This window comes from Thunnus albacares, chromosome 23 (assembly GCF_914725855.1).
Source record: "Thunnus albacares chromosome 23, fThuAlb1.1, whole genome shotgun sequence".
NCBI lineage: Eukaryota > Metazoa > Chordata > Actinopteri > Scombriformes > Scombridae > Thunnus > Thunnus albacares.
Genome location: NC_058128.1, coordinates 3044302 through 3065878, shown reverse-complemented (window position 1 = coordinate 3065878; position 21577 = coordinate 3044302). Strand labels below are relative to the sequence as shown.

Sequence of the window (21577 nt, the reverse complement as noted above, 5' to 3'; positions counted from 1 at the left end):
AATATATACTAAACAAATATGTCAACGCATTGATAAAATAATTTACAGTACTAGTGTTAAACTACATGTACTGTACTACCAGTACTTCTGCTACTACAAGGTTACTCCCAGTGCTACAACTCGTGTAAATACCAGCACTACTACTGGTAATATTATCTATTAATCTTGATACTAATACAGGTAGTACAGGTAGTACTTAACTAGCCAGATACAACCACTAATACTACAACTGCTACAAATGAAAACAACATGAAAACACATGCAGTAAGTCAAAATTAGATGCTATTTCAGAATGATGATGTTTAGTAAAAATTATGATACTGAGTCAAAAAATTAAGTCTTATTAGTCAAAATAATGAGATATAAGTCAAGATCATTACATAATAAAGAGCTGTGAAGTTTCGTTTTGTTCCTGACTTTAGTGACGAAGCATTTTTAATTACTTACACTTTAATTCGCCCCTCTGACTGGTTTCTTCTCCATCACAATGGTGGTAGAAGCTCATGGGTATTGTAGTATTCATAGCCATCCACTAAAATCACAGACAAAACACGATTTCTCAGAAACAAAGTTGAAATAATTGAAACCAGTGGTCATAATATAAACCTATAGGATTGTTACATTATCCAGGAGAGTTTATATGTTCAGTAATATTGAGGAGATTGATTGACTTATTATATTTCAGTTCATTTTTTCACTTTTTTTGCAGCATAGTTTTATTATTATTTTCCATTTAATCAAACTGTAGATACTGTAAGCAATGCAGTCCACACATTTCCCCATTCGCCCACCCCAGGCCACAAGCATATAAAACAAAACAAAAAGACTATATAATTTGCAGTGTTTTATTTGTTCTTTTTTGCGGTAAAATTGTGGGAATTGGGAAAAATTGCAAGCAAAGGAAAATAATTTGATTTTTACTACTATCAATGAAGAGTCATGTGTAATTGCTTCCTTTGATAAAAAGCATACTGCAGACCAGAAAAAATATATTTTAGTGCTAATTTTTAAATTTATTTTCAGAACATGAGAAACACGGTCTCAAAGTTACATAAAAAAGAAAATACTGAACTTGAGTTCCATTTATATCCTTACTGAATTCATGCTGTGTGTGATGGCGTAAGTTACAACGACATGGAATGCGACAATTGGTCCAAATCACAAGTGGTCTGTTGATTTGGCCATTTCACGTGGAAGAGCTGTGGTAATTTATCAAAACTGCAAGTTCTCGCAAATACTGGGGAGATTTCTTGAATTTGCGTTAATTATTGTGATCACATAATTTCCTGGAGGGAGTGATTGATTTCCAAAAGGTGCCTTATTTCTCACACTCCTAGAAAAGATGTGCTTTTTTTATTTACTTAACACAAGTATTTTTTTTTTAACATGCTAACTCCTTTCTTTTTTTGATGGCAGTATTGGACTTCCATACTTTGGTATATTAGTAAACGTGGCTGCTTCCTGCTGCTCTGTATATCACAGATGTCTGTATTTTATTTGAATAATTGTGTAAAAACGTATTTATTTATTTATTAAAGTTTATTTATAATAGATTTTAGTTTATTTAAAAAGTTTTGGTTCAATAAATGTCCGTTAAACCGGATGTGACGTCACTGCTCGGTGCTCCGTTCTCCTGCCTGCTCGGTGCTCGATGACTCCTGTCTGTTCTCCGGTGTTTTGTTGCCATTAGCCGCCGCCGCCGTCGCTGCTCTTTCTCCGTCACGTTTCTGCACATTTTCACCATCAGCTAACCGGTGGAGACACAAACACCGCTGCCGGATAAAGAAAGCACCGAGCCCGGCAGGAAGCAGCATGTCCACCGCGCTGGAGAGCTACATTAACCGTATCCTGCCGCTGCTAGCTGGCTAGCATGCTAACTGTCTGAACGAATGAATGAAGGCTGTTTCTGTTAGCTTGGAGCTAAATGTTGGTTGTGACTGCAGCTGGTTATTTCTGTGTAAGTTATTAATGTGAATTTAACGTGTGTTTGTGCAGAAAAGAGTTATTTCTTTAACTCGGTGTGACTCAGGTACTGTGGCCATCGTCACATCAGACGGCAGGATGATTGTGGTGAGTTTAAAGAAAACCTTTTAACTATTGTTTTCATGGAAAGTAACTGAGTACATTTACCCAAGTACTGTACTTAAGTACTTAAGTACAATTTTGATGTACTTGTACTTTACTTGAGTATTTCCCTGTGATGCTACTTTATACTTCCACTCCACTACAGATTCAGATGAAGATTTGACACAATGGATAATATAACAAGCTTTTAAAATACAACACATTGTTAAAGATGAAACCAGTGGTTTCCAACCTTTTTGGCTTTTGACGTCTTACAAAAAGCAGTGTGTAGTCGGGGTCACATTTCACATGTCTATGAGTTGTTAACAGCTCCACCAAATAGTGATTTTTCCCTCTAAACTTCTCACATGCTTTCATTTACATAAATGTTCAAATGATCCAATATTTCAGCAAAAATCAAAGATTAGAGAAAAAGTCCAAAAACTGAAAACAGATTTGTGTATCAGAACTTTGTTTTTTCTTCTTTCCTCTCCCATTAATCATCTCACCACCCCTCAGATTTATCTGCTGACCCTTTGGAGGGGCCCGACCCCTAGGTTGGGAACCACTGGACTAAACTAGCTGACTGTATATAAAGTAGTGTAAACTAGCTCCACCTCCAGCAGCTACAACAGTAACATGCTGCTCTAACACTGATGCTTCACTATTAATAATCTAATGATGTCATATATAATAATATATCAGTCAGAGGGACCAAACCACTACTTTTACTGCAATACTTTAACTACATCAAGCTCATAATACTTATGTACTTTTACTGCAATACTTTAACTACATCAAGCTCATAATACTTATGTACTTTTACTGTAGGAGTATTTTTCATGCAGGACTTTTACTTGTAATGGAGTATTTTTACTTTGCTGTATTGGACTTTTTTTTTTTTTTTAAACAAAAACGCCAAAATTCTCTGATTCTCAGATGTGAATATTTTCTGGTTTTCCTCCACGACAGAATTTAAGGACGTCAACTTGGGTTTTGGGAAGCAGTGATCGACATTTTATAGACCAAACAACTGATTGATTTATCAATCAATTGTTTGCTGGTTTCAACTTTTGAAATGTGATTTAATTATTTTCTTTGTCATATTTGATAGTAAACTGAAAATGTATTTTGGGTTTCTGGGTCAAACAAAAAAAAACCTCTGGGAAATTATAACAGGCACTTTTTTTTTTTTAGTGTTTTCTGACATTTTATAAACAAAATAATTAAAAATGTAATTAAGGAAGTAATCATTAGTTCCAGCCTTAATTATTATTACATTTGAGTCACAGAGCTAAAGTCTGTTTAAAGCTGAGGAAGTCGTTTAGCAACATTTCCGACAGTTTTGAAGATATTTCCAGAGTCGTGAGGATTATTTTGTCCACCAGTGTTGTTTTCTCTTCTGTTTGTTTGGAAGAGACGACGTCTGGTCGTCAAATGAATGTGATGTAATCTGTGTGTGTGGTGCGTTCAGGGCACTCTGAAGGGCTTCGATCAGACCATCAACCTGATCCTGGACGAGAGTCACGAGCGAGTGTTCAGCTCCAGTCAGGGTGTGGAGCAGGTGGTGCTGGGACTCTACATCGTCAGGGGCGACAACGTGTGAGTGATAGTTTCTAACACTGATGATTTAAGGGACGGGTTCACAATGTTTCAACAACAGTCAGGAGCCCAAATGAACATTGAAACATGTTTTTATTGCTGTAATCATTCCTCCTGTTCATACTGACCATTAGTAGATCCCTTCATAATGACCTTACAATGGAAGTGATGGAGGACAAAATCCACAGTCCTCCTTCTGTGCAAACATGAATAATATGAAGCTTCAAATGAGTCAAATCAAGTAGATATCTTTCAACGTTACAGTCTTTTTAGTGCCAAAGTCTTTTTGTTACTATACTTCCACCTGCAGCTCAACAGGGAAACACTGTCCGAGGAAACACAAAGAGGGAATTTGATGCTAAAAAGACTGTAAACGTGTCAGATATCCACTTGATATGACTAACTCAGACTGATGAAGCTGAATAGAAGCTTCACACAGACTTTTAAATGACTGTGTGGACACACTGTGGATTTTGGCCTCCATCACTTCCATTGAAAGCACATTTGAAGGATCTTTTAATATCCAGTATGAACAGGAGGAATGAGTACAGCGAGGAAAACCTCTTTCACTGTTACTATGGACACCTGACTGCTGGTTTAAGACACACTTGAAACATTGTGAACTCGTCCTTTAAAGTGGACGATGATTTCAGAGTCATGTTAATAGTATCAGAGTCAGTAAAAGGAAAAATTAAATCTCCTTTTAATTTTCCATCAATACTGATTCATGTCTTTCTCTTCCTGTGTGTGTGTGTGTGTGTGTGTGTGCGTGTGTGTGTGTGTGTTGCAGGGCGGTGATCGGGGAGATCGACGAGGAGACAGACTCAACTCTGGATCTTGGAAACATCAGAGCCGAACCGCTCAACTCTGTCGTCCACTGACCTCTGACCCCTACCACCCCCCACCCCACCCTACCACCCCCCCCGTACCCCTATCACCACCACCACCACCACCTGCTGCAGGACCGCCGTCTCCATGGCAACAGGAGTCAAAATGACAGCATGACTGAGTTGTGTGCTTGTGTGTTTTCATAGACCTGTTCTGAGTTTCACTCAGTGTCAGACTCCTGTAGTGACACTTTTCTGTTTGTATTTTTTTATAAATAAATAAAGAAGTGAATTGTTGTTCGATGAGCTTTTTTTTTTTTTTTATCCTTCGAGTCTTTCTGTCAGATTGTGATTGTTTACTTCTCATATTGTGACCAAACCTCTGAGTTTATTTAGGAAACTAAAGCAGTTTAAAGTTGGATGACGTTGTCGTGGCTTAATGTGAAAGATTTGAGGATAATTTTAGAAAACAGAAGAGAAAAGACTTCACATATGAACTAATGACTTTTCTCAAGAAAATGTTTATGAGCTGATTGGAGCTGCGAGACAGAATCTATCATAGGAACTGAGGAAAAAACATTCAAGTATTTTAAAACATGAAATTGAGGCAAAATAAGGTTTAATATTCAGTTTTATTGTTAGTACACAATACAGGATTACACAATGAAACACAGTTGTAACCTGCTACACACAGAAAACCTCTAACAAATGTTAAAATACTCTAAATGATCATAGAATAAAATATCATATCAATCCTTTTTTTTTATCTGGTCTTGGCGCCCTCTGCTGGTCAGACAGCTGCATCACAACAAACTTATCTGTCCGGATTTCAACATAAAGCTTCAGAGCTGCAACAGACGGTGGATGTTTCTTGTTTTGTTGTTGGTCCAAAACCAAAAAAAACCCCAAAATATAACACAAAACGCCTGAAATAAACACTTAAAAAATATGTAAAATAAAAAGATGCTCAGGTTTGTTTTAAAAATATTTTCACTCTTCATCAAGCAAATCAAATATATGTGAACATTTTTTGAAAAATAAAAACTTAAATGTCCCTTTTATGGAGGTAAATTACTTATAAATGTAAAATATTTGTTCTCTTCAGACAGGAGGCCAGCAGGTCTTAAAATAAAAAAAACAAAAAAATTAAAATAATGTTTAATTTTTTTTTTTCCAATTCAGAACTTCAAACAGATTTTAGAATTTCTTTTAATATATTATTTTAATCATTTCATATACACATCCCAACAATTCTATTTATTTTTTTAAATGACTAAAACAAATATTTCAGTTTCAGATTTTATTTTTTTTCCTCTGGCTCAACAGAGAGCTGCGTGTATCACAGAGAAGAGTATATAAAATAAAAATAAAATATAAAATGAAAATATATATATATATATGTGTGTGTATTTATTCAAAGAAATTCCAAAAATGAATAGAAATTACTTTTCATGCACATCATGTTGCTTCTCATACACTTATTTATAGTTTTGTTGTGTAGTTATTTTTTTTCAGTAGTTCAGCTTTCAGTTTCAGATTTTATCTTTTTGTCTTTCACACTGAAAACTTTCCAACTAACAACTAAACTACACCAACTAGTTAGTTTATTAACATGTTGTCATTTTTACAGGCAGATTTAAACTCTGATTTCTGTCGTTAGCATGAATGAAAAAAAAAATGTTGTTATGTTAGAATTACATGAAACTTTTTACATTTGTTATCGATCGTGTTTGTTAGTATTTACGAGTTAATAAAGTGTGAAACTGTGTGTTATTGAGGGAGCAGCAGTTCTTTCACCAAACTGTGTTTGTGACGTGTTTGTGTGTTTTGGTCTGATCTCAGAGTCAGAGCTCTATGCAGCTGATCGATCTGGTTTTGAGTCGGAGCCGGATCCTCATAATGGAGCCGCAACCAGGAGACACCTGAAAACACACAAATAACAAAATAACATCCAAGAGGTTTGTTTTATTTTTTTTTTAGGAACTTTACTGAACACTTAAAGGAGAAGTGATCATGTTTTCAGTCTCTGGAGAGTAGTTCTGTGTAAGTTCTACACCGAAGTTCTTCGAGAAATTTATGATGTAGTAAAAAGTCAACAGGTTGTGACATGAAACACAACAAGCTAATGAAGCTGTAAACAGAACCGTGTTCCTGCACATGCTCAGTAGCGTCTGCCTTACACAGAACTACTCTCTGGAGACTGAAAACGTGATCACTGTTATTAGTCTTTGGAGCCGTTTCTAAACAAACTAACGTGATCAAACTCTTCATGATGAAGGAACATGTCACCCAGTGCAGCGCTGTGACTCACTGACGTGTTTTTAATAGTTTTTGGACAACAACGGAGGAATAAGATATATCAGACTTTGGACAAAACAATACTAGTTAGTAGATCAGTTCATTGTTGGTTTGGATCCAAACATGAGATTTGTTGACAATAAGAAAAATATAGAAAATTGCCAGACTGATCCTTTAGTAAAAACATCAAACACAGCCAGAGGTTTTGAGACAGACGACAAACATTACTGTGAAATTCACATGAACAAATATTAAATAAGGCACATAAAGTGTTTTAATATCCTGCTTGAAATCAATTTAAAAGACTAAAATTAAAAGTTTGTGATTGGAGAAATTTGATTTATGAATATATATTTTAGACATCAATACAATTAAGTTAATAATGTCTTTGGCTTTAGTAAAGTGATACAAACAGTACATGTTCATGAGAAATCATATGAAATCATCATCATCGACCTCTCACCTTTTGTGACCTTCTGACCCAGCGTCACCAGTAGCTCCGCCCCCACGCTGCGATTGATAGGTTGTCCGGCCTTTGATCGCCCCGCCCCCAGTTTATGAAGAACTTCAGCTAAAGCCAAACCATCGATGTCCACGACGACTCCTGCAGGACGACAGACAGACAACTAATCAATGATCAGTTATTTGTTGTTAACGATGTTTTATTTTGGGTCTAAAGGCCCGTTTTCACTGTCCAATCAATATCCTGTATCTTCAGATTTAATGATTTTGAGGCCATGTTTATCTTTTTATCCCCCAACAAAATAAATCCAATAAGAAAATTAATCAGAAACCATTTTATAATTAAATTATTATTATGTTTTAAGCATAAATGCTTAAAAATGTATTTCTTCCAGCTACTAAAATGTGAATATTTTCTGTTTTTTTTTTTATCTTCTTTGATAGTAAAGTGAATATTTTTAGGGTTTAAACTGCTGGTCAGTTAAAAAGAAGTAGTTTAAATAATTCAGCTTTGGGTATGAATAATCATTTATAGACACTTTCTGATGTTTTACAGACCAATGTAGCATACCAATCAATAATATGCAATACATTTAATCTACTTTACACTGTTATTTATCAGTGTAATGAAGCTTAAAATAGTTTTCCTTCACATTTTGGAGAAATATGAATATGCCCTCAGCAATGATACAGAGCTGTAAATCAGCTCTGTATCATTAACTAAGTACATTAACTCAAGTATTGCACTTAAGTACAGATTTAGTTGCTATTTACATTTCATTCTACTTTATACTTCTACTTAATATTGAGCTTTTTATTGCTTTACGTATACATACATATACCTATATATATAAATACATATATATACTTATACATGTATATACATGTATGTATGTGTGTGTATATATACATATATACACTAGGGATGTGCAGAGGGGCCCAGTATTTGTATCTGTATTTGTATCTGTATTTGTTGAGGCAGCAAAATTATTTGTATTTGTATTTGAATAAAAGTGGAAAGAGGCTTAAAAATGGTGTTTTTGTTTTTATTACGCTTATAATTTTAGAAAATTAAAGATGACATCATCATTTATCTGAGCTCCATTGCAACCAGATACAACATTAAAATGATGTTTACATCAAAAATAATATAATTAAACACTGAAAGAGGCTGTTCCTAACAATGAGCACTTAAGCCAAATTCTGAATGCAGGATTTTTGCTTGTAATGGAGTTTTTTTTATATTGCAGTATTGTTATTTTTACTTAAGTAAAGACTCGTCTGATACGTTTTCCACCACTGTTGTTAATTCTGGTCAAAGTTATTTTATCATCTTAATACAGGTTAAAGAAACTCTCCTGATGGTGCGTTTAAGGACACTCTGACATCTGAGACTTGCAGAATAGCAAATCTTTAATGCAACAAAATGATCTATCACACCATCCTGGTTTGATAGATCATAAATTCTGTCTGTCAATTGGATGTCTGAGCGTTTTTTAAAATATAGCAGCAGGGAGAGTTTTCAAAACAGTCCTGCAATGATTAGTTAATTAATCAATTAGTTGAGCCATAGATAATTAATCAGCAACTGTTTAGATCATTCTTTTAATCATTATTTTAAGCAAAAATGTCAAACATTAGCTGGTTTCAGCTTCTAAAATGTGATGATTGACTGTGTTTTCTTGCCATTCGTGGTAGTTAAATCAATATTTTGAGATATCGGTGTGATGTTTGGACAAAACACGACACCCGATGACGTCACCTTTGACTCTAAACTATAACAGTCATTTTCATTATTTTTTGACATTTTAAAGACCAAACGATTAATCGAGAGAATTAATTGATAACAAAAATAATCATTGGTTTCAGCCCTAAACAAAGTTATATATTGATTTTCAGAGAAATATATTCTCTAATGGTATTTTTCTTACCGTCTTCAGGAGTCTTTAGTTCAGTCTGTTGCTCAGATTTTCTCAGGACACTGAAGTAGTCTGTGGAGGCGGAGCATAGCGTCTGAGCCGTCTGTTTGGCCACGCCCTGAGCCTCCATCATGGCCTGAAACTTTGACAGAGCCGTTCCACCAATCACAGCCTCAGAAATCCGTTTGCTTCCTTCTGATAGGTCAGACACCAATCCAGTCATCTTCAGCAGCAGGCCGCCTACAGAAGCAACAACAGTGGTCATGTGATCATATCGTAGTGTAACAGCTGATTATAGAAGATGTCTTAAAGTGACAGTTACAGACTCAAATTGGGATAATTTATTCACTCAGTAGCTGTTGTGGTGCTTTCGCTCGTATATCATGATCTTCTTCAGCAGATGCCCAGTTGTGATAGAACTGTGGATGTTCAAATTTGTGTATATACCGTATTTGTGTATATGCATTTGTATGTACGTGTATGTATAAGTATATGTATGTGTATGTTTTGTGTATACATGTATGTATGCATATGCATGTGTACATGTGTAAGTATTTTCGATATAAGAAGACGTTTTTCTCTTTATATCAAACTATTTTTTCGTCATGGTAAAAACTATATAAAGTCTCCACTCTCCCATGTCCCCTGAACTACCCATCGGCTCCTCCCAGTGTATTTGCTGGGAATGCTCCAATCTCCCAGCACTCCTGAAGTATCCACACCTGGTTTAATTTGTCCAGAAACCTGCATGAACATCAGTGTGGAGCATCAAGGTGCTTCCTCAGACTTCAGACAGGTAGGCAACCTGTGCTGTAGCTAACATTATCCACACAGGTAGCTGCTAATGTTTGTAGCTGATGAAACAAACACAAGTCAAACATTTTCTATGCTAACTGTAGCTTCCACTGCTAGCTGCAGTCACCTGAGGCAGGTTGACCTTGGTAGAGATGTGGATACTTTCCATTTTCAAACAATTAATATGAAAAACATGCAAATCTATCTTGTTCAGGTGTGTTTGACAGTTTTTACTGGATTTGTTGCTTTTGGAATAACTGATGTTAGTAGCTGGTAGTTGATACAGTAGTTGGTTGCAGTGGTGGAAGAATTATTCAGATCATTTTCTTAAGTAAAAGTAAAAATACTGTTGTCTAAAGCCAGATGTTCATGTTTGATTTTTTTTTTTTCATCTTGAATTTTGGTGTCTGAATTTCACCAATTATAATATTTTTAGCAACTTGAATTTTTAAAAAATGTTTTGAGTCAAGATCTCACCTTAGAGCCAGTGGGTAAAATGAGCCACCTCCTTTATCTAGGTAACCATAAGCAAAAGTAATCATGTGATCACAAATTAAGAAAGAATAGTTCACATGACTCAATCCATCTTGGACTCAAGCACATGGAGAGAGTGGTCAGCAGAACAGAGCAAAAAAAAAAGTTATCAAAAGTTTTGGACATTATTACATGTTAATTTAAGTCAGTGTAAGCTACAAAACAAGGTCATAAACTTAGCATAACTGTGGATCTGAACCACTGTATGAAACAGTTTTGTCAAAATGGAGGTTGTGGGGTAAAACATGCCAGTGATGTTGGGGCAAGTTGAGTCAATGGTTCAATTTACCCCCAAATTTTTTTTCTGATATCTTAGAAACTAGAGACACTGTTCATGTTTGATCCCTGTTACAAGTGCTACAATGTTAATGAATAAATACCTAATTGTTGACTAAATTTAAGCCACACGCAAACATGCTGTACATGCAGACGGGTGACAAATTAAAGGAAAAGCCAACATGAAGTGTCTTAGTAAGATGTTGGACCACCAGAACAGCTTCAATGCTCCTTGGCATTGATTCTACAAGTCTCTGAACTCTTCTGGAGGGATGAACACCATTCATCCAAAAGATATTCTCTCATTTGGTGTTTTGATGATGGTGAGGTGTGTGGCTCGGGTCACTGTAACTTTAGAGGGAATGTACAGGGAGGAAAGGCAGATAAGGATTTAGTCTTCAACTCTTAATTCTAAGCAGAGACTGAAAGAAACTCCCTAGGGATACAATGAATTAATTAAAAATAACTGTTGGGGTGATGAATGTGGGATGATTGTGATGCATGTGGCTGTATATGCAAGTACCAACACTGAGCTTTATTCAATATCTCTTCAGCCGAGCAAACTGGGAGATGTGGACTTGCAAATATGTATTCTGGATATTGCAATAAAACTCTGAAAGACAACTTGCTCTCTGTGAATTCATCTTAAATTTCCACAACAGTCATCCTGGAAGAGACCACTCCCATCAAGGTAGAAATGTTATGATCATAGGAGACAGGTGATCACTCACAACTACTTTGTATTGATTAGCAGTGACCCTTCCCTCTCAGGGGACAAGTGGACCCAAACCATGCCAGCAAAATGCCCCCCACAGCATAACAGAGCCCCCAGATCCCCTCACTGTAGGGGTCAAACATTCAGACCTGGACCAGGTTTTCCTTTAATTTGTCACCTGTCTGTTTACACAAAAACACATTTGCACACACATTCTTTCTGTATGTAACACACAAAGATCACAGTGTAATCTTTACTGAAAGTGTTGAGGTAACATTTTGACTGAAAAGTATGAGTTCTTGCCTTTGTTAAATTGATGGCATCAAAATTATCTCAAATTTGTTTGATTTTGTGTAATTTTTATACCAGTATTTAATGGTAACACTATTTACCCATAGAGGGCTCATTTTACCCCTACCTTGAGGTAAGTTGTGCCATAGGACTAACTTTTTTTAATGGCTCATTGTTCTAAAACCATAATAATTAGATAACTTGTTTTAATTTTCATGGGTACACAACAACCTGAGGTATATATAGTAACTATTATTTGAAACAAATACACTTTTATATTGTAGTAAAATCATCAAATGTTTTTACATTTGATGTGGCTCATGTAACCTCGCTCTCCCCTACTGGAATATTAGACAATGGGAATTAAAACCACATAAATGCAGATGAAATGCTATAAATTCAGTGGTGTTTAAATCTCACCATTAAGTATTAAGCAACTGTTAAATTTCACAATAAGGTACTAATTTGTTCATATTGTTTTATATTCATGCATCAAAACCACAAAAAAACAATTCATATCATCAAATGTCTAAAGATCTAAACTATGTCATATGGTCACATACATACCGAGGGTTGTAACCAGCTCCATCAGGTCTTCGGGTCCGTTCCCCTTCAGCGTCTCCAGAGATTCGATCACCTCCAGACTGTTGCCCACACATCGACCAATCGTAGCATCCATACTGCTGAGTACCGCCCCTGTACGTATTCCGAGACTGTTTCCTACATTCACCTAAAATAATAATAAAAACATTATTTCATATAATAATCATAGACTTCTAAGTGTGACTAGCCAGTTCTTTTTCATATTAAAATTAGGGGGATATTACCAGTAATTTACTTGGTAGTTTTGAGCACTTGCCAAATGTTATGATGTACTGCAAATTCTCAAATAATAATAATATAATAATAGGGCTAGTTACCAATAAATACCAAATAAAACACATTGCAGAGGGGTGAAAGTACCTATAATTAATTCCAACTACTTCTACTTTGCCATTTTTTTGAACGCTGTAAAGCTACTGTCAGATTAACTGAAGACTTTCTGCAGGTCTTTTATATTAAAACTTCATCAGGAAATTCTGAATTTTGATGTTTTTAAATGTCTGTGCATAAAATGTGGAGTTTGATTGACAGTAACTTGACGGATTTTTTTTTAAAAAGAGCAAAGTAGACTGAAAAAACGTATTTCCATTGAAAAGAGCACTGTTAGGCTAACTGTGCTAACTGTGTCAAACAAGCCAGTGGTTTATATACTAAGTGAAATATTTATTACATGATTCACCTTTTAAAACGTACTTACCAATAACTGTGCTAGTTCTTTAGCACTTTCCAGGTCTTTATACAGAGCAGCTCGTCCAAACTTTACATCCAACACCAGAGCAGTCAGAGACTCCGCCCCTTTCTTTGAGATAATAGAGCCTAAAAAAACAACACAAAAAAACAACCTCATATTTAATTTATTGTTAAATGGCTGAAATAGTTTCAGAGCTGCGACAATTAGTTGATTTATCAATGGAAAGAAAATAAATTGGCAACTATTTTGATAATCAGTTAATCGCTATAGTCGTTAACATTTGCTGTTTCAAGCTTCTGAGATACGAGGATTTGTTGCTTGTTTTATCATATATGATGTGATGGGCAATTCTTTTTGAAGTTACTGTTTATTAAATTAAACACTCTAAAATTTTGAGATTTGGTCGACTTTTAAAACAATTAATTGGTAAGAAAAAATATTTTTGTTGCAGCCCTAGATGGTTTTAACTGAGCAGCACTGCCTCAGTGAGGCTCTTAGTGGTAGAAAGTAACTAAGTACATTTCAGAGGGAAATATTGTACTTTCTACTCCACTACATTTATTTGACAGCTTTAGTTACTTTTCAGATGAAGATTTGACACAATGGATAATATAACAAGCTTTTAAAATACAACACATTGTTAAAGATGAAACCAGTGGTTTCCAACCTTTTTGGCTTTTGACGTCTTACAAAAAGCAGTGTGTAGTCGGGGTCACATTTCACATGTCTATGAGTTGTTAACAGCTCCACCAAATAGTGATTTTTCCCTCTAAACTTCTCACATGCTTTCATTTCAATAAATGTTCAAATGATCCAATATTTCAGCAAAAATCAAAGATTAGAGAAAAAGTCCAAAAACTGAAAACAGATTTGTGTATCAGAACTTTGTTTTTTCTTCTTTCCTCTCCCATTAATCATCTCACCACCCCTCAGATTTATCTGCTGACCCTTTGGAGGGGCCCGACCCCTAGGTTGGGAACCACTGGACTAAACTAGCTAACTGTATATAAAGTAGTGTAAACTAGCTCCACCTCCAGCAGCTACAACAGTAACATGCTGCTCTAACACTGATGCTTCACTATTAATAATCTAATGATGTCATATATAATAATATATCAGTCAGAGGGACCAAACCACTACTTTTACTGCAATACTTTAACTACATCAAGCTCATAATACTTATGTACTTTTACTGTAGTTTTACTTGTAATGGAGTATTTTTAAATTGCTGTGCTGGTACTTTTACTTCAGTAAAATGAAGTGAATATATGAATACTTCTACCACTGCTGGTTCTAGGTAATGTTATTGGTTCCATTTCAGTACCAGTAATGAGCGGCAAGCTGTCCACAGTGCTGGTGGCGTCCCTCAGGGCGTACAGGACTCGATCTGCAGGAACCAATGTCTCTGTCTGACCCATAATGCAACAGCCCACTGAGCTCAGGATCTTCTGAACCTGAACAGTCAGTACATTCACGTATATTAGTACACAGGTATAGATGAGACTAAACACTGAAGCTCAACACTTTCTTGGTACCCACTGAAATATAAAATACCAAAAGATTTGTACTTTTCTTGACTTATTCTTTGGTGAGATTCCTGATTTAAGGAATCATTTTTTCAGTTTTAGACCATATTTCTTGTACGGCTGCTTGTGTTTAGACAATATTTAATACTTGAGAACTTTGGCTTGGTTCATTAAGTGGAAAGAAAAAGATTTTGTAGAAAAAACATGTTTATAAGGTATTAAAAAAGTATTGTTTGCTATCAGAAATTCATGTATGGTGTCGGCTTAGTATCAAAACTTTCCAATTAGATTGTCTGTACAGTGAAGAAATGCACAACTTGTTGTAAATTAAATAGTTTATTGCACCTGTTCTGCTGATTGTCGGATTTCGAATCCGGGAATTGATTCCAGTTTGTCCAGAGTTCCTCCTGTGTGAGCCAGGCCCCGCCCACTGATCATAGGCACCTGACAAACACACACCTGAAGTTATGACGCCATAGACATGCCACCAACATTTGTCTCTCAGTATATAAATGTAAGTAGTAAACTATTTATCAACATTTTAGATTTAAAGCGGTGATGTTAGCTATTGAAAGGTGTTTAATTTTATATTCTGCAGATAAGTTGTTTTTTTTTCCGTTTACGACAGGATAGTTTCAACATTTAGCAGCTTAAACATTTAAACACTCGTTGAGGCAACAAGGGAAGTCCTCTTCTCAACATAGAGAGGTCCAGCATGTGTTAGCCTAGCTTAGCCTTGATTTTCATCTGATGCATCATCAGGTCCAAATTTACTTTGTCAACACGCTCAGAAGTGCCAACCTTAGTAAAAAAATGCCTTTCACTTTTGTCATTATAGTGAGAAAATAACTAGTTTTAACAAGAACTTTCTTGTTTTAACAAAAACAATTTTCGCGTACAACAAGAAAATGTATTTCAATATTGTAAAACACTTTTCTCATTATTATAATAATAAAATATTCTCATAATAGTAGATGCTTTTATGGTGACTTAATGGGCTTGGTTCTTTTTTCTGATTGAGATGCAGAGCGGACGATATCCTTCAGCGTCCGCGTGGTGATAACAACCCTGTCTACGTCTCATGGAGCAGAATTTAATTATGTAAAAATAAGACTTGATCAAGTCAATCGTTCAATTTCCGCCATTTCAGCAGCAACAACACTGCTGTTTGTATAAGTCTAATATTTCAAACACCTTTCTCATTATAAATCTCATCTCATTATAACGAGTTGTTTTTCTTGTTATAATGAGAAAAAATTCTAATACCAAAATAATACAAGTAAACTCTCCTAATATAACGAGAAAACCATTTCAGTATAATGTGATACTTTCTTGTTATATCAAAAAACACTCTCTTTTTTTGACGTGGTGGCAACATTACGCTGCTGTACTCAACTAAAATGGTGACCATGGTTTACATCACCATTACATAGTTCAATGTTTTTGTACAATGTGTAAAACATTGTGAAATTAATACTTTTTTTTGTCAAAAACTAATAAAGATGATTGGCTATATTAGCCGTTTTGAGTCTCAACAGACCTGCAGACTGTGACTGTGAAGGAATTTCAGACTTATTTTTCCCTGAAAATAACATTTCTGTACTTTTATATTTGGGTTGAAGAACCTCTGACTTATTACGTCCTTGAGTGTAACACTGGAGAATCCTCAAATATCAACATTTTTGTCTGGCAATAAGATTGTGATAATAAAACATGAGATGCCCAGAGATTAAACTTATTGATACCTCATCTGATTTCCAGAAATGTGGGACTGTCCCTTTAATAAAGTTTCGCTGTAGTTGTGTTGTTACCTTACAGCCGCAGGCAGCTAGCGCGGGCGCTAACACCAGACTGACTTTATCTCCCACCCCGCCTGTTGAGTGTTTGTCAACCACACGCCCCGCCCACTCTTTTGGCCATGACATCACTTCCCCTGATGACATCATCTCCCTGGTCAGGGACTCGATCTCCGAGTCGACCATTCCTTTCTGCCAGATAGACATCAACATGGCCCCTTAAAGAGATAACGTTGACGATAAGATGATCTGAGGAACATGTGGAACATGTCTGAGCTGTGTGAGTCTTTCTCTTCGTACCTATCTGACATTCCTGTATAGTTTTGGTCGTTACAGCCTTAATGAAAGTTTTGATTTCTTCGTCGCTCAGTTTTCCGCCATCTCTCTTCCTCCTGATCAGATCTGGGATGGACAGCATGTCAGCCTGAAACAAAACCAAACAGAAAACAGTCGATAATCATAATTCCATTTCAGTTCAGTTATTTCACAGTTTTGATGTCTTCACTATTGTTCTACAATGTAGAAAACAGAAAAAAATAAAGAAAAACCCTTGAATGAGTAGGTGTGTCTGAACTTTTGGCTGGTACAGTATGACAGTAAATTGAATATCTTTCGGTTTTAGGCAAAACCAGCAAACTGAAGACATCACCTCCGTCTTTGAGAAATTGTAAATGCCATTTTCACCATTTTTTAACATTAAATTGACTAAGGGATTAATTGAGAAAATAATTGTTGGTTGCGGCCTTACAGTCGATTAATTTTTGCCTCTGATGTTACATTATCTTTTTTCCATTTGAGACTTCTGTATTGAAAATTACAAATATGAAGTAAAAATGTATCCAAACACTGGATCAATGGACTCGATTTTTCTGCATCAAACGGCCAACATGAGAAAGAACAAGGTGTCATCTAAACATCTACAATTCTAAAACAACTGGTCAAACTCCATAAAAATCTTGATTAAAATCATGAGTCGCCCCCAATCTTGAAAAAAAATCGAGATTTATATTTTTAGGCCATATCACACAGCCCTAGTTTGATCTTGAGTTGAAGCGGGTAAAAGTATGAAATATGGCTTCTTCCTCTCTTCAAATGTTTATCGTCTTTCCTCTTCTGTCTTCTTTGCAGTTGAGAATATTTTCTCTCTGAAAGTTTCCAGCAACAGTCTATCAACAGTGACCAAGCAGATATTTTTCCACCTCTGTGCTCTGCTGTCTGCTGTGTGTATGTGTGTGGATGCGAATCATATTGGTCAGACACTGACCCACACAGCAGACCAGAAGTGAAACCAGGTCACTTTTGCTCACCACCAGCACCAGCCAGCTGCTCGAAGCAGAGAAACTGCATCTGATTTGCATTTGTCTTGGTTATTATTTACAATGTGAAATATCAGCAGCGGCACAGTTGAAAGCATACAGAGGAAACACAGATGTAAAAGTCATCAAAGTGTGTCCAATAATCTGTCTGATACACCAGTCTACAATCAGTCTCCTGCTTCCTTACAGTTTATCACAATTGTTTAAACACATGTTTTCTGAATCTTTGGCTCATTTTCTGAAAACTCAAAACACAAAACCACAAAAACAAAATGCAAAACTCTACAAATCTCTAGAAAAAGCAAACGCTGCATTCAAAGCTGTTTTTTTTTATCTTTTTCCAAAATGTTTTTTTTCCATCAAAATGACTCAAACACACCATCATGTGAAAAGATCTTTTCACCAACCAAAAAAAAACACTGATATAAATATCAGTAGGTTGATGCCTTTTGTATTTTCAGTGTGACACTGTTGCTGGTTGTAAAATATTGTTACAGTAATGTTTATCTACTCAAATATAAGTAAAATACACAAATGCAAAACAGTGACATTTTTTATATTTTTTTCCAAAATGCAGTATTTTGGAACATCCAACAGGAGAAAACCGGGAAAAAATATTACATAAGATAAAGAAAAGGTTTTCTGTCAAAAAACAAAACAAAACAAAAAACAATATGTAAAAAATGAAAATTGTTTTTTTTTTTTTTCAAAAATCTGAACACAAAAAGACAAAAACAAATGTTAAATATAAGAAAAAAGAAATTAAGCTGCATCCTGCCTCCACATCTACATCACGAGGGATATACTGAACTCTCTGCCCGGCCGCCATCATACCCGACGCATGGTTGAGCACATGGTCAACCAGTGCCGCCCTGATCTCAACAACTGTCCTTCCTGGTCCTCGTCCTCCTCTTCCTCTCACTCCTTAACCTCTAGCTCTAGCTAAACGGGGAGGCTCATCTGTGGCCTTGTTATAGTGCTGAAGCTCTGATATCTAATTGAACAACTTAAGCAACTAGTGTTTACACCTCTGAGGAGTGACTGTTATTAATTGGTAAATAAGGCTCGGCATTTTGATTGGCGTTGCTTTCCAAAGGAACACAAGAGATTTTAATTTTCAATGTTGTAACTAATGTAGAGAACTGTGTGTAATGTTTTGCAAAAAGTCAGATTTAGAATTGAAAACTGATTGTAAAGCAGAAATTGTTCTTGCAAGTTTACAGACTTGATTTAGGGATTAACTCTCAGTGATTTTATGTCAAGTTCAAATTTTACTGTGAAAACAATGAAAAATTGTGATTCAATTCTGTTTCACTCCCCAGATAAGTAATTTTCCAGGTTGCACAACAAAGTTACAGTAATTTCCACCTCTGTGCTCTGCTGTCTGCTGTGTGTATGTGTGTGGATGCGAATCATATTGGTCAGACACTGACCCACACAGCAGACCAGAAGTGAAACCAGTTCACTTTTGCTCACCACCAGCACCAGCCAGCTGCTCGAAGCAGAGAAACTGCATCTGATTTGCATTTGTCTTGGTTATTATTTACAATGTGAAATATCAGCAGCGGCACAGTTGAAAGCATACAGAGGAAACACAGATGTAAAAGTCATCAAAGTGTGTCCAATAATCTGTCTGATACACCATAAATTTCCAGCAGGTTATTACTTTATCTTCTTCCTGATCTTATTTTCACAGTTTATCTTTGCCTTTAACAAAGGAGCCTCTTGAGTTTATTAGCATTCATGCTCTCAGTTAACAACTGAATAGAAGCAGAATTTACAAAACAGAAATAGTAACTATACATGATTTTACATCATAAAAATATAAAACTATACTTATATCTATATGCACACATGTACCCATACATTCATACTGATACATATGCATTTACAAATACAACTACACATTTTAAAATGCCATAAAACAATATACAACACAAACAGACACTGAACATGGACACTAAACAACCAAACTAACAGGTTTTTGTCCCCTTAATGTCAGTAATAAAAGTACAAACACACACACACACACACACACATACACGCACACACAAACAGCAGCGTACCTGGTCTGATGTTTGCAGTTGTTGAAGTGCTATCGATCCTGAGGCTCATCATAAAGTAGCTGCAGGTCAAGAGCTCACCAGCCAATGGGAGAGAAGGGAGGAGGAAGTTAACTGTCAATAGGACCAATTAGGTTTCAGCTCTGGTTTACTGAGTGTCTACAACTCCCCTCCCCTGTTTGACTTGTCTGTCAAGTTTGGCTTTGGCTCATATTCTGTGTGTGTATGGTTTCGGACAGTTTATTATGAACTATGAGAATTTCTAATTTGTAGTGGTGGAAAAGGTATTCAGATCCTTTACTTAAGTAAAAATACCAATACAGCAAAATAAAAATACTCCATTACAAGTAAAAGTCCTGCATGAAAAATCCTCCAACTGAGGGAATTCATGTGAATAATAATTATGGCAGTCTACATCCTTCCACAAGCCAAAGCTAAGTTAGCACTGGAAAAGCTACACGACAGCACCAACAAACAGCTGATATCGCACCAGGATTGTGTGATCATTGTAGCGGGGGACTCCAATTATACAGATCTCAAACTGGTCCCAAACTGCCCAAATTCTACAAGAATGTGAATGTCCCCACAAGAGAGAACAACGTACTGACTGGGTCTTCACAAATCGGCACATCTAGGACATTCAGATCATATCTTCCTCACTCTGACCCCAGTTTACAGACCATTGATCTGTAGAGTAAAGGTGTGGTCTGAGGAAGCCACCTCAATGTTGAAGGACTGTTTTGACAATACAGATTGGGAGTTGTTTGCAGAGGGAACAGACCTGAAGGAATATGTACTGGGTCAGTCTGTGGATACATTAATTTTTGCAAAGACAACGTAACAACATGGAAGACAATAAAGGTGTTACCCAATCAAAGGCTGTGGATTAATGGCAATGTGAGGGCACTACTCAGGGAGCGGGATGCAGCCTTCAGGTCAGGAGACAAACAAGCCTACAGTGAAGCACAGGGGAAACTCTGTAGAGGCATCAGGGTTGCAAAGCGCAAATACAAACAATGCATTGAAAATCAATTTGATAACAACAATCCCCGCAGTATGTGGAAGGGCATCAAGGCACTGACGGACTACAAAACTAACAATCCGCTGCCAAATGATGACACCACACTGCCTGATGCCCTGAACCGGTTCTTTGCCAGCTTTGCCACTCAGAGGGAGGAGGCTGCACCACTCATCAACCCACCAGACGATGAGTCTACACTGGTCCTCCAGCAAAATCAGGTGTGCACTGTCCTGAAGAAAGCTAACGTGAGCAAGACAGCAGTCCATAAAAAAGAAATACCCGGCCAGTTACTTTCCTCTGGCACCAGGACCAGCAGTGAGTCATTATTGGTTATCAGACACTGACAATGTTTATTACCTGACAAAACAGACATTCGGCATCATGTTTCACTCAGTAGAACTCCGATTTCATCACATGTACCCCTTACAATGTAAAAGAATGGGGGAGGCATGGACTTTGTGTCAAACAAAGGCCTCTGACATCTAAACTATAAGTCTGACCACTTTCAAACCTGTATCAATGGATTCCCCACAAAATTTCCTACTAAAAAATGTGATTGTTAATGTAAGATTTAGCCAAAGTCATGGAATTTATGAGATTTCACAAGAAGAGTAACATTCTCCTCTCCAGCTGTGAGGGAGAGAGAGAGAGAATAGGAAGGGCAGGGTGAGTATGCTTGGTTTTCAGCACAGTGTCATAAGTCATGTATTAAAGTTTGAAGCCAATACCATTAATGCCCTCAGAGGAGAGAGTGTTTGTTTGGAGGCCAAAATTGAGG

At 36.3% G+C, this 21577-nt stretch overlaps 2 protein-coding genes across 3 annotated transcripts; one reads left to right on the top strand and one right to left on the bottom strand.

The window, feature by feature from the left end:
- The first annotated feature begins 1602 nt into the window (after nt 1-1602).
- lsm8 (LSM8 homolog, U6 small nuclear RNA associated) lies at nt 1603-4790 on the top strand. Its single transcript, XM_044343665.1, has 4 exons — nt 1603-1843; nt 2030-2070; nt 3539-3666; nt 4457-4790. Exons 1-4 carry the CDS (start codon nt 1813-1815, stop codon nt 4545-4547), a joined length of 291 nt encoding a protein of 96 aa, XP_044199600.1. The 5' UTR covers nt 1603-1812; the 3' UTR covers nt 4548-4790.
- Nucleotides 4791-5412: 622 nt separating this feature from the next.
- On the bottom strand, nt 5413-20739 carry LOC122975300 (thymidine phosphorylase). 2 transcript variants are annotated; one of them, XM_044343663.1, is made up of 11 exons: nt 20647-20739; nt 19782-20559; nt 16700-16823; nt 16415-16617; nt 14949-15047; nt 14402-14531; nt 13084-13202; nt 12351-12513; nt 9185-9412; nt 7255-7395; nt 5413-6415 (listed from the first exon to the last, which is right to left on the bottom strand). In XM_044343663.1, the coding sequence occupies exons 3-11, from the start codon at nt 16815-16817 to the stop codon at nt 6264-6266; spliced, it is 1353 nt and encodes a 450-aa protein (XP_044199598.1). In that variant the 5' UTR covers nt 16818-16823; nt 19782-20559; nt 20647-20739; the 3' UTR covers nt 5413-6263. The 2 variants fall into 2 exon arrangements, with proteins under 2 accessions (XP_044199598.1, XP_044199599.1); XM_044343664.1 differs by having other exon boundaries at nt 19782-20719.
- Nucleotides 20740-21577: the final 838 nt, after the last annotated feature.

Coding starts and splice junctions, on each gene's coding strand:
- lsm8 (XM_044343665.1), top strand. CDS start 1,813: ATGTCCACCGCGCTGGAGAGCTACATTAACC. Junction 1,844..2,029: donor GCTGGAGAGCTACATTAACC/GTATCCTGCCGC, acceptor GGTGTGACTCAG/GTACTGTGGCCATCGTCACA. Junction 3,667..4,456: donor ATCGTCAGGGGCGACAACGT/GTGAGTGATAGT, acceptor TGTGTGTTGCAG/GGCGGTGATCGGGGAGATCG.
- LOC122975300 (XM_044343663.1), bottom strand. CDS start 16,817: ATGCTGTCCATCCCAGATCTGATCAGGAGGAAGAGAGATGGCGGAAAA. Junction 14,532..14,948: donor TCCGACAATCAGCAGAACAG/GTGCAATAAACT, acceptor CTGACTGTTCAG/GTTCAGAAGATCCTGAGCTC. Junction 6,416..7,254: donor GGGTCAGAAGGTCACAAAAG/GTGAGAGGTCGA, acceptor GTGTGTTTTCAG/GTGTCTCCTGGTTGCGGCTC.